Raw genomic sequence first — 13,848 nt, forward strand, 5'->3', positions numbered from 1 at the left:
GGGGCTCTCTCAAGCCCGCAGTTGTTTTTCTTTACCTTGCAGATGTTTGACCACAAGAGTACCTGCGCTTTCCTCTGACCTCCGGAATTTTAGGGGAAAATAAACTCTGCCAATGCTTTCTATATGTGAGAGTCTGATTGAGAGAGATTGAAGATCAGGAATGCGTTCCCTTTCCTTGCAAAAAAAAACGGCACGTAGCGGGCATGCAACTTTTAAAATATGATTTCGTTCCTTTGCAAAGTTCAGGCCTGCGGGATATCATTTCACCGCTACCAGCGATAAAAGTATAATTTTTCCAACCCGCTGCCAAATTCTCGACGGAAAGGGTTAAGTCAGCGGAAGATCGGTAGGGGGCGTTAAACGGATGCGGACGGTAGCCGAAACTTTTAAGTCCGTCCAAAACACGGAGAGGGAGGGGAAGTGCGGGCGGGGGGCGCTTTCACCGCCGCGACTCGAGGAGCCAGGCGAAGGCGCGGGGTTAACCTGCAGCTGCGGCTCTTCGGGAGGGAGTTGCTGCCACTCGCTCTCCCCAGCTGCCTCCCTTGGCAGCTTCTTGCGCGGGAAGGGAATCCCCTCCCCACCTCGCCGCACGCCCGTTGTTGGAGCGACGCAGGTAAGACGCACCCGAGCTCGTCTTCTCGCCAGCCTTTGCGGTAACGCGGTGGGAGAAGAAAGCGGAGCCGACGCGGCGTGGCGCGCTGTTTTTACAGGTTGCGTGGGGTGGTCGCCGTCCCTTTCGGGAGGTCGCATCGCGGGAGGGGTTTGGCCGCGTGCGGTTTCGAACCCTTTCGGGTGTGCATGGCACGGAGAAGTTGTATTAATGAATTGCTGATCTTCATGCAGGAAGATTAAAAGTCATTCAGGACCATCTTCAGTTCCAGGAGAAGTAAGAAAGGAGAACGCAGATTTAGGGAAAAATTGGGATTTCGAATAAGCATTTTTAGTTGTGTTGTGCAAGTCTACCGATGCTTCCCGAATCGGTAACATATTGCAAACCTAACCAAGTCTGCTGAAGTGAAATCCCATTGAAATTAGCGGATTTTAGTTTCTGACTCAGGATGGGCAGAGGAGAAACAGGTTTCTGGGATGCAGAAGATGGATCTCTAAATGGGACAGGGAGGCTTATATGTCAATTCTATGAGTTTTCTGGCCCCACATACCTACAAAGTAGGTAAAATCATGAATCACATTTCAGGAGTTGAAGATGTGCCACCTTACACTTTGCTGCCAGAGACTACTGGTCCAACTGAGCTGAGCACCGGCTGTTTTGAGACTGGCAGCAGTTCTCCAACTTTTTGGGAGAATTCTTGCACAGCGTTGTTATTTGAGATCCTCTTAAAGGGAGATTTAGGCAAGCACCAAACTGGAACACAGGAGGTTGCCTTAGATCAGGCTGGTGGAATATCTCCTCTGACGGCAGACAGAAGGTTTTCACATCACTTGGTGCTTTTAAATGAAGAGGTCATGACTTGAACATTCATGGCCAGCCTGCAAATACTAAAACTTCTGCAGCAGTCCTGCTTACACAGTCTAGCCTGGATCTGGCCAATGCTCAGAGGGGGAGACTACTAAGGAACACAGTTTCTGCCAACCTAAGCTCCTTCACAGGAAAAAAGTGGGAAGTAAAAAAATAAACATCCAGGATCAAAAACTAGAAATCTCAGGACACTCCCAGTCACCCAGTAGGCAGCCAAGAGGGATCTGGGGAGGCCTTTGGGCATTTGGACAGTTCCTTTTTAGATATAGACCTGGTTTGTTGGTTCGTTTTGGTGCCTTCAAGTCAGCCTTTACTCCTGGCGGCTGCCTGGACAAGTCCCTGAAGTTTTCTTGGCAAGGTTTTTCAGAAGTGCTTTGCCCTTGCCTCCTTCCTGGGACTGAGAGAGACTGGCTGGCCCAAGGTCACCCAGCTGGCCTCATGCCTAAGGCAGGACTAGAACTCACCATCTCCTGGTTCCTAGCCTGGTGCCTTCACCACTTAACTACTCCATAAAGAAGACCTAACTCAGAAGAAGGTGACCGAGCTGAGTGAGACAAGCCCAGAATTTCTTTGCAATTCATCCATGATATTTCTGATGGAGGGGGAAAAACACTCCAGTAACAGCTATTGGGAAATATTGCTTCCAAAGATCCAGGAAGGGTCCTGGTGATCAGAGCGAGAGATAAAGATTTCCTACATGGGCTGCCTGACATTATTTTTCATCCACCCCCAAATGATTTTTCTTTTCTTTTTTTCTTTTAATTTAAAATTGGACAAGAGGCTTTTATTCCAGGGATCTCTCTCAAAGCTGCCAATATGCCCAAAAAACCTAATACTGGTCAGTTTGTGTGGCCTGTACAGATTTCTGTACAGATAATGGGCTACATAGATGCTTTAAGCTTTGGAGGATTTATCTGCCAGGCTGTCTTCAAGATATTCCACTCCCAAGGTGGGGTGAAGAGATGTTTGGCTTCTCCCTGCAGCAGTCTAAGAACAGAAGCTACACAGGCTTTCGTGTGTAGGACAGCAAAGAGGCCTGAATAAGGCATTACATTAGAAACAGAAGGTGCCTAAGCTGACCCTTGTGATAAACTGTTCGGAGAGATTCTGGAACAGAAATGAGGTTGAAATAAAAAGCACAGTCAGTAGGCTGAACTTTATGCAACTTGATTTTGCTGGACATATGTATCTTTTTCTGATCCATCAAAACTGTTTTCATTTGCTAATATTTTATATAACTCACAAATAAGGTAAGTGACATGGGAGCACCCTCTCTGAACACTTGTAGAGGTGCTGCTACTCGGAGTGGACATATAAGCTAGATCATTTTTATATCAGGAGGCACCCTTCCTTTTCCTACCCCTACATGGGGCAGAGAGATCCTACAAAAAGGCAGGGGAATTTGGGGGGAGGAAAATGGATTTTCAGGATTTGGGGGTGCTGGTCTTCGTTTACTTGAAGCCCAAGCACATTTGTTTCTTTAAGGGGACCATTAAGGGAACAGACAGTGTATAACATTTCTGAATGAATAAGGCAGGAAATGATGCTGCCAAAATTTGCTAACGAATTTTGGTGGTGCAGATCGGAGAGCTCCAAGGAGGGGAAAAGTAAGAACTATGTGAACATACATAGTATGATCATCCTTGCCTTTAGACAGTGTGGCAGATAGACAATAGTGAGATTTGATGCTGAATTTCCTATCCATTCTTTCTTATTAATCTGTGGCTGCTCATGAATGAAGGTAGCTTTAAGGCTGCATTTGTGAAATAGACATTGAAGCTCAAAATGTCTGTATCATCAGCTCTAATTAAATAAACAGTTTTCAAAGGGAACTGTTTACATCGTAGCTGCAGTCCATTCATTAATGAGACAATGATAAACCTGGGATTCAGCCTTCCCTCAGTGGTCACAAGTGAAGTTAAGCAGAACTGTAAAGGCCAGTGTAATGCAAAGTTATTATCATGTATGCAGTTAAATTGATAAGGACAGCTGTAGCCTTCCTCAATCTGACTCCTTTTCCCAAAATTCCCATCTAGCATGGCCAATGCCTCTGCTGTGTAGCAGTTTTGTAGTCCCAACATATCTACAAGGTGCCAGACTGGGAAATGTTGCCTTAGTATTTCAGCAATTGATGACTTGAGGAACTGTCCAGATTCTGTTTTTCACTCGTCCATGAGAGCCATTTCACACATTGCACAAAGTTTTATTTGTTATCCAATGAACTTAGGTGTCAGTATCTGTTAGCTCTTTGAGGTAGGCAAGGTCAAGAAACAGGAACAGGAAGAATTCCAGAAATGCTCTTTATTGTAGTAGGATAGAATAACAATCTTGAAAGACTGTCAAAGTTTCTCTGTGTCCCATTTTATACTAAACAGATCAGGGTGAGGTTCTTTTGAGTTTCCTTTCTTATTGCCAAGGTAAGTTCTACATTCCTTCACAAGCCCATTATCAAGTGTAGGACTTCCTGAAGCTGGTTCTATGCCCCTGATGCCAGAGCCCACCTTTAAAATTGTAGCTGGGACTAGTAGCTATCATTTTAATTCCCCACAATTCCTCCAAAGAGATGCTATGATGGGGGCATTAAAGGAGATTCAGAGCATTACTGACACTAAAATAGGAGTGGGCCAACCAGAAGGCATGTTGCCAAGAGTTTTCTTCTGCTTCTTTTCCCCTCAGGTATCGGCTAGGACATCAAACAAGAAAAATAAGGGAAGTAGAATTCTGCTTCAGAATTCCCACATACTGGTAGACTTACTGGGTGTTCTGGCTGCACCAACAAAAAAGCTGGTCCAGCAAGTACCAAGCTTTCTAGGTTAGAAGTTTAAGAGGGAAGCTCATAGGGAGCTTCCATTTCCACTGCAGTTTTTAGAAACCTGAACAAGATAGGGACAGTTGCAGTTAAAAACAAAACATCTCCCCCTCTTCCCACAAATCAGAATGTAACAGAGAAATAATGTAAAGGAAAGGAGAAGAGAGAATAGAATAAAGGGCTTAAAGGAAGAAAAGTACTGAGCAAGTTCAAATCCTGAACCCATCTAGGGGATTGGGCAACTCCTGCTCCTTAGAAGCAACTGCTGTCTTGTTTACGTCCAGCAGTGGGAGGTATATACCATCCCAAGTCTAGGAGCATAGAAGCACTTTCCATCCATCTCTGGAGAACCTGAAGATAGCTTTGCCTGCCATATGCTAAGAAATATAAACAGTGATTCTTAATCAGAGTCCCTTCTTGATTATAGCAGCGGCAACATACCAAAATGGTAATTCTTCTATTAGTTTATTCTTTGCCATAATCAGGCAGTTTCTCCTTTTTTTTCTGGTGAGAAAATTCTCTGTGGTCACTTATGACCTTGTCAAGATTATATGGTGGTTTCCTCCACTCCCTGTATATTGCATCTGTAAGCAGAAAACATAAGATGCATTTGTTCTTCCCCTCTCCTTAACTCTGCCTCCAATAGGCTCAGTAGAGACTTTTAACCAAGGCCTTGAATTAACAGGCTTCTGGACCAGGGAAATATTATTAATTATTATTATTATTATTATTATTATTTAGGCCACCCACTCCAGAAGACTCTGGGTGGCAATCACTTCAGGAGATAACAAGCTATGTCTTTCCTGCCAACCATTTTTCTCACAAATCCATTAATGAAATGTTTGGGAGGAGGGACCCTTAGTTCAGGCATACCTGTACACAGATGTTTTGCATTGGGAGGCATTTGAGAACATGTTGGGAGACTCTCATAAAATGGTTGCTGTGGGACAACTTATCTATTCACAAAATGGCTGCCATCAGTTGAAGTGGCCAATCACCAAAACCCACCCATTTATTATAGGACAAAGTGCTTCCATGCCATCCCAGTTTAATGTTGTCTTTTTTCAAGGTAAGTAGATAATATCCTGAAGAAGAACTTGGCTGAAGTCACCATTATTTTTATTTTCTCAGAATGCCTATGGGGCCCATTTATGGCTACCATATCTGGGCTGCAAAGATCCAGATCATCATTGAGTGGCAGCAGAGAGATACCAAAAACCATAATTCTTTGCTGGTATCTAGTGGTTGTCTGGCTTTTTCAACCCATATGTGTAGCCCTAGTCTATAACTCTCTGTGAAATCTCATTCATGTCTGTTTTGTTTTACACAAAAATTTCAATAATGACACTCATCTTTCATTATAATCCTCCATACGTATCTATATCTGTGAGCAACCCTTAATTTATTAGCTCTTTAGCCTATTGAGTAAACTGAGGGCCATAAGTTTATCATTCCAACACTGAAAAACAAGTCTCATGGCAGTAAAAGGCTGGTGTTTTGCATTGCCATATGCCAGCTTCCTATTTTAGTCCTAAATGTTTCATTGGCTCCTGGCATAATTTCCTTTATTGGGTCCTCTCCTTTGCATATGCCACCTTCCCCTCAGACTTTCTGATACCTCTACCTTCATCTGGCACTGAGTGACATTAGAAATTTCTCACAATGCTCTTGATGAACTATTTCTTAACAGCATTAAGAAATTAAAATGGGAACCTTTAGGGAGGTCATCAGCCTGAGAGTACACCACAGTGATGCTAGACCCAGCCTTACATGAACACTGAATAGTAAGAGAGTTTATTACAGGCATACAGTTGCAAAGTTTCTGCAAAGTTTTTATCTACTGGTACATTTGGGCAACCAAAAGTCTTAATAAGTTTTGAAGTTCTTGTCAAGTTTCATCAATTTCCTTATTGTATTTGTCATTTTTATTTTACAGAATAGTGATTCTAAAATAGAAGTAGCATAAAATTGCAAGTTCAAAGTTCAGTTTTAGCATAAAATTGCAATATCAGCAAGAAAAGAGTAATTATGAAAAGCTATCACAGTTCAAAACATCAAATTTATCAGGAAATGCTTTTAAGTACAACAGAATAATTATTACTTGGCAAGTTAACCTGCCTTGGAAAACCACACACAGAGATTGCAGCAGGATGGTAGGACCAACCTCCCAAGTCCTTTTAGACCTGTACCCTTACAGTAGTTCATACTATGCAAGGGAATGAGATGGCTGAAGAGGCAAAGCCCCTTTGCTTAGCCTTTCCAACATGGCTGCTTTATTTCCATTACCTTTGCTGCAATATGAACTTACAGGAAGCAGCTGCCATGTCACTAATGATGAAGATGAAGAGATGGCCTCTTAAGTTGCTCCATTGCCAGTAAACCTACCAAGGCCACCTGTTGCAGGTTGAATTTTTTCTGTCCTTCCTGTGCCAGTATTACAACTAACATAGATCTCTTCTCCTGCATTTATTTTTTGTAAGCCTTGGCTAGACAACAAACAGTGCTTCTTCTTTTCTCCTTTGGACATTTTGCTTGCTTTTCTTTCCCACCCACTGTAACAAGTAAGTTTCTAGTTTTGCCCATAGCAACTATAAAAGGAATATGTAGGACAGTGTTTCTCAGCCTTAGCAACTTTAAGATGTGTGGACTTCAACTCCCAGAATTCCCCAGCAGCAAGTCCACACATCTTAAAGTTGCTAAGGTTGAGAAACGCTGATGTAGGGGATGAGGTGAGATGAAAGGAGGTGTTCTAAACTAACACTCCTTCAGTTGGAAAATTCAGTTACAAGTGTTGCCAGAATTAAAACAAGGGAAACTCAGGCTGCTTGGGGAATCAGAGATTCTGAGTAGAAGCCCCTTGGTACAACACAATTGTTTAAATGTTTTTGCTTCAGTTAGAATTTTAACTGAGGGGGTAAAATGTTCTCCAAGTATTTTTTTTACTTGATGACTTACCCCATTTGTGAATGTTTTGGTTGCCAATAATTTGTGTGCTGTTCAGTGTTGGACAGTGACTGATGTCACAAGTTATTTTTAAATGTCACCAAGGGCATTTGGTGATTAAAAAAATCAACAGGGGGTTGATTAAAAAAATCAAGATGTGCCTGTGAGATGGAAGCCCCTTTTTTATATGCAATACATATTTTAAAAAAAAACAGAGAGGGCTTCAACTGTGTGGTTGTGGCCTCCATCTTGATTTTTTTTATTCTCCCCCCCACCAAGAGATACTCCTGAATGATACCAACATTGCTTCTACCCATCAACACTGCAAGAGCCATAAATGAAATAAAAGTCTTTTTTACCCTCTTCTTCTCACTGCAAGTAACAACAGTTAAAGGTCTCCACTTAAACATTTCCTACAGTTTTGCTTGCATATGGGAGTCAACAAGTAAGAAACATAACAGAAGAATTTTGCCAGAGTGCCTGTTGCTATTTACAAACAATTCTTTGGCAGTGGCTCAACTTGAATGGGAGAAAGTGGCTGAAGTGCACTATGGGAAATGACCTGGGGATGAAAAAGCTGTTTCATGAAATCACAAGGTAAATCCCTAAGGCCTGAAATGACACCACCCCCCAACCCTGGGCTGTTGCCTGTTCCTGTAACAGGACCAAACATCTGTATATAGCAAACAGTTAATATTTGAGTCATTTAGAAACAGCCTTGTTCCAACATCTGCCTGGATAATCAATGATACATAAATGGGGGGGGAGCAAGAGGGTGGATCCCCTTTAGTTTTATACATCCTTCTTGTTTAAAAAAAGCCTTAGTTTTGTTTCCAATTCTGTGTTACATCTGATGAGTTGGTACGGAGATGTGATGATGAGATCATATGTTTTTTAATCCAATTCCATAGAAATTCAGAAGTTCAGGCCTTAATTCCAGATGGTGTCCAATACTTTGAAGCCCATGAGCAGAAAAAATATTTTCTCCCAAAGTTTTATTTGTATGTGTTGCTTGAAACCTCCCTCCCTTTCTCTCTTTTTTCAGAGAGAAAGCAGTTTGGTGCCACTCATAAGGTTCATTCAGACCACCTCACACGTTGAAAGAATGTGCTCATGCAGAGTAGCTCTGCCACTCAATGCTACCATGCACCCTGTGAGCCAATTCTTTAGAAGCTAAAGGAAGGGAAGATGCATGAGCATTGCTTTATCTTTACATCAGTGTTTCTCAGTCTCAGCAACTTGAAGCTGCATGAACTACAACTCCCAGAATTCCCCAGCCAGCATGCTGGCTGGGGAATTCTGGGAGTTGAAGTCCATGCAGCTTCAAGTTGCTGAGATTGAGACACACCGCTTTACATGCTAATCGTCCCTTACCTGCTAGTTATTTTATTGTGCCTCTTGACTTTTTTTGATCCCTGCCTTGCAGACACCACCCTGGCACTTTAGTCTACTTTGGCAATGCTGGTAAGAAGTGGGGCACCCTGCTTGGTTCTGTCATGCGCTAAAGTCCCAATGCCAATCAGGTGGTGCTGATTTAAATTATGTGTTTCCTGTGTCTTTTTTCTTATGTAAGCTACTTATTTTTGACTCTCAACTTTCAACTGCCAGTGAAGACAATTCTATAAACAGAATTCAAAGGTAGGATTTAAGTAAGTGAAGGTATTGAGTTTTCAGAAGTTATTAGTTCTCACATACATATACTTTTTTCTCTGACTAGATCTGTTTTTAAGCACTTCCACTTCCAGTCCTATTCATGTTTATTGGGAAGTAAGTCCCAATGGGATCAGTGAAAAGATATTCCATTCCATTCCATTCTATTCTATTCTTACATTCAGGAACTCAAGGTGTTCCCTCTTCCTAATTTTTCTGCAATCACAACCCTGTGAGCTAATTTGGACAAGGACTGGTCTAAAGTCACCCACTCAGCTACTAGGGCTAAAATTAAAACCCAGAGAGTTTTCTCAATGATACTGAAAGCTTTTTGCCAACAAAAGATTAAATGATTGCTTACATTTTTGATCTTTGTTTTGTTATTCTGTATTTTCTTACATTTGGTATTTAATTATAGCATTTATATCCTGCCATATTCAGAATGGCAGGATATAAATGGTGGTTAATTTGTTTCCATAAAAATGATAAAAATAGGCAAACTGTTTAAAATGTTTGGATTTCATAAAAGTGCATCCTGGTTACATAAATAATGTTGCCTTAAATAATCTGTTTTGGGCACAATCTGTTTTGCTTTATTATAATGCTCATATTTTTATTTCTAGTTGTGGAAATACACGAATACCAACTTGCTTTAGGGCTTTATCCCTCAGGGCCCTTCCCCTTAATTTATCCCAGAAGTTCTGTTCTGTCCCGTGTCTTGGGGAAAGTTTCATAACAACTCCCAATATCCAAGCGTCACGTCTGTGTGTATTTTAGTAATGTTAGCAACAAAGGTTGAACAGTCACCTTTTAATTTATTTAGCGAATGGATGCTGTCTTTGCAGCAGCATTGTGAATATTGTGCACATAGTGAATGCCATTGGATATAATCAGTAGACTAGGGGGGGTTCTTTTGGCTATCACTGGACATTCAAGAGGCTGGTTGAAGAGGTTTCTTTACAAAATCTTTTACATTCAGAAGGGTGCTTTCAGCACGCTCCTCTTCTCCCTGACATAGATCTTAGGGGAAAAACCCTGTCCAGGGAAATTGCACAATTGAATGGATTTTTGTTCTGATAACTGGCTGCATATAGACAACTAGAGCCTTTCTTCCTGAACATTGTTTTTCATGTGGGTAGAGGGGAATTGTTTTATACAAAAGAGCATTCAGTCCTGTGACATCCTTCTACCCGCAATCTGATTAGCCTAACTAATCACTTTATTGACAAGTAGGGCTCTTTTAGCCAAAAGTAACAGGGAAAGTGTGGGGATGACTTCAGATACATGTCTGTGTGAGTGTATATCAAACTTTTTTTTAAAAAAAATGAATTTTATTCCTTTTTAGATTCATTATGGTCACCTTTGCTGTCCTTGCTGCTCTGATCCTTGCTACAGGACACTCACAAGAAGCAGATGAAACTATCACATACACGGTAAAGATGGCATTTTAAGGAGGGAGAGAAAGAAAGAGAAAAACAGAGTATGTTAGAGAGTTTTCAAAAACATCCCTTTTGACTCATCAGAGAATCTGCTATTTCCAAGGAGGTGATGTGGAAAACCTTGCCACTAAATAATCCTGTAGCTAAAGCAGAAATCTCACTTTTACTAGATAATCATTATTTCAGTAGCCAATTAATTCTAGACATAATTCAGAATGCTAGTTTCAACTGTAAATGGCCTAGGTCCAATATATCTTAGAGCAGATTCCTTGTGTCTTCCAGAAATATTGGATTACAGCTCCAGTGTAGCAAGTGATAGCAAGGGCTGTAATCTGGTTTAGCTAACAAGGCAATACTCAAAACATTTGTTTTATAGACCACAAAGCAAATTGTGTGTACATTCTGTGATGAAATATAAGTCAATGGTAACACCATACCCATCCAAGGTAGACCAGGCAAAGCTAGTTTAGTAGTTATGACAGGGACTTGAAAACATGCTTTTTCTTCTAAATCAGTCTACCTAATCTGGTGCCTTCTGAGTGTTTGGATTACAATTCTTCTTGGTTTTGTTGTTTGATAATTATGGGATACATCTGAAAGATACTGGATTGGGAAAAGCCAACGCACAGGATTGTGGCCTAAGACTAAACGTGTCATTGAACTGAGTGAGGCAGGCTTCTCAGTAGAGCTAAGGAGAATTGCTCTGTTAAGACTTATTTATTTATTTACTTATTTATTTATCAATTTTATTTGCTGTTAAAACCACCAACAGTAGGGCAATTACATTGAAATTAATGAATTTTCTTCAAGATGCCATCTTTTTAAATCTGTCCACTTTTCAGTCATTAAATAAATGTGAGTTCTGTTGTACATGAAGATGGCATTAGGAATATACAAAAAAATTGTTGTTTTCTGTTTGGACTACAGAATGCACAGGGAACTGTTTTTCTCTAACTACAGTTCTGTCATTCTGCGGCTACCTGATCTGGGCTACAAAAATATGGAAAACCACTGGATGGTAGTCAACATTTTCTATACTGTGTGGTAACACAATATAGGATGCTGCCATTTCTTCGAAGAGTCCTCTTGCCCCTAAGACCTGTTCTATTCCAGCTTGCTTTTGATTTGGCATGTGGTTAGCCTCACCTGAGAACGAACAGCAAAAGCTGTTCTACTCCAACTTGCTGCTTATTTGAGTTCCACAAATGAGAAAAGTGCTTTAAAAAAAAATCAAAAAACAGCCCGGTATATTGAGCAATGCAGTTTTCAGCAGGCTGGGACAGATTTGTAACTATTGCAGACTTCTCAGATGCTTACTAAGTTATCACGGGGAAAACTTGATTCGAAACATCTGATATCATAGAACAATAGAATGACTGATAGAATGGAAGAGGCCATGTAGGCCATTATGTCCAACCTAGTGCAGGAATCCAAATTAAACAGATGGCTGTCCAGTTTTTTCTTGAATGCATCCAATAAAAGGCAGACCCCAACCTCCTGCATTTATATAGTTGTTTCCCCCAAACATTGTATTATGAAAACATCCTTAATATAACAGATTCACATATGGATATGGAAATCACATATTGGCTATTAAACCTGCCAGTATTCTAAATGGGCACCAAATGAGATTGGGCAACAAAGATTGTTCTTTATTAAGGATCAGATTTGGAATCTACATATATATATGCATGTGTATATTTGTATATATGCATTCTTGGTTGGGTCTGTCATGATCAGAAAGACAAGCTATTTCAAACCATAGATTTGGGACCCCAGGAAAGGGAATTAGCTTGTTGGTCATTAGAGTAAAATATTTCATTTTTAAGGCTAATATACACTGCTGCTTAGATGTTCCCTCTCAGACATCCAAATGACCTAGTTTCTCTGGCCCCCTGTGACTTGCTTGACTATATCACTTTAGGCAGCTGTTAATAGAATCTGTTCTCTAGATACTTCCTCTTGTTTACCTTTCTTCTAATGTTTAATGCTTGTATATTGACTAGAAAGCTGGCTACAACAGTATACTGTAATGAGTAGCTGCTGTATCAAATCTTTTCAAAACAACAGTTGCCAAAGTTCCTTGGTTGAAAAGACATGAGTACTACTCAAATTATTCCCCCTCTCCCTTCCCTCAGTGACAAAAATGTATGACAAAAATGTATAAACATACATAATCAATTTGATAAAGTAGACAGTATCTGCAAAAACTTATTTATATTCTATGTGTTGGTCACAAGATGCATTTTATTTTGCCACATAGACTAATATGACTCCTCCTCTGGAAATCCAAGCTAGGATCTGGTTTAAACTTAATAGCATAGACATAACCTCGGCAGGCCTCTCTAGGATGCTGTCCAAGCTGTATGGAGGAACAAATGCTGAGAATTATGGAATGTGTCAAATTGTCACTAGAAGATTGAGGATTTTAAACAATAGGTATATTTGGACCTACTGACTGGAATATAAGGGTGGCTTTATTCAGGTCAGACCTTTTGTCTATTTAGATCATCTTTCCTCAGCTGGTATCTTCCAGATGTATTGGACTAAAATTCCCAGAATTCCCTACTAATGTGGGAATTTTGGAAGTTGTCATCCAACACTTCAGGAGGTTGCCACATTGGAGAAGTCTGTTCTAGTGTAATATAGTCTCTGTGGCCTCTTTAAAATGGATGTACCAGAAATTGAAACCTTGGACTTTTTCCAGATAGAAATATCTTCTGTCACTTCAAATCTAGGTACACTTGAAACAACAATAGGTTGGTCTGGGCTAAGTGTTGAAACTAAACTGACATGGTTCTGACTGAGATGGGAAAATCTGGGAGGTCTAAGAAAGAAATAAAAGACTGTAAGAAAAAATGATTAAAATACTGAACTACTTAGGAAATAGTTATGTGGTGCATTAATGATAGATTAATCTTTGATTCTTCAAATAAAATAATTAAAGATTCTTATCAGTATAATCAACAAAATTCCAGCAAGATCATGCAGGAGCCTAGATGTCATGGAGATTTATGGTGTATATAAAGCTTGAATGCAGAACTCAGCAGTGATAATGGGTCAATAATTGCTGAGAAAAAAATCACCCAAAATCTGGAGCCACTCCTATACAGCAGTAATAGACAGATGTAGTGAATTAAAATATGCCTATTCATCAATTGTTTTGTGGCTTAACACCACTGTGTTTAAGCTATTTTTCTTGATTTTGTTTGTTCCTATGCAGCAATGCACAGATGGTTATGAATGGGACCCCATCATGCAACGATGCAAAGGTAAAGTATACCATATTAAAGTGTGCACTAATGTTTTAATATTTATTTATTTTATTTATTTATTTTTCACATTTCTATCACCGCCCATCTCCCCCTAAAAGGGGGACTCTTTATCAGATATTTACCAGAAATACCTGAAAGCCAGAGCTTGCATAGTGAAATTTCCTCCATACTTTCCCCAGTGGAAGCTGTTTATGGAGAAGACAATGGGGAAAATATAGACATTCACATAAATCTCATATGTGAATTTGGGGTTAT

General features: G+C 40.3%; 1 protein-coding gene across 1 annotated transcript in view; it reads left to right on the top strand.

Annotated features, from left to right (window-relative positions):
- The first annotated feature begins 398 nt into the window (after nucleotides 1-398).
- Nucleotides 399-13,848, top strand: part of EFEMP1 (EGF containing fibulin extracellular matrix protein 1) — a 61,785-nt gene continuing 48,335 nt past the window's right edge. The window contains exons 1-3 of the mRNA XM_063301265.1: nucleotides 399-613; nucleotides 10,225-10,312; nucleotides 13,542-13,590. Coding sequence (XP_063157335.1) covers nucleotides 10,232-10,312; nucleotides 13,542-13,590 — 130 coding nt within the window. The 5' untranslated portion in view covers nucleotides 399-613; nucleotides 10,225-10,231. The remainder of the gene's footprint in view (nucleotides 614-10,224; nucleotides 10,313-13,541; nucleotides 13,591-13,848) is intronic.

This window comes from Candoia aspera, chromosome 1, assembly GCF_035149785.1.
Source record: "Candoia aspera isolate rCanAsp1 chromosome 1, rCanAsp1.hap2, whole genome shotgun sequence".
Classification (NCBI taxonomy): domain Eukaryota; kingdom Metazoa; phylum Chordata; class Lepidosauria; order Squamata; family Boidae; genus Candoia; species Candoia aspera.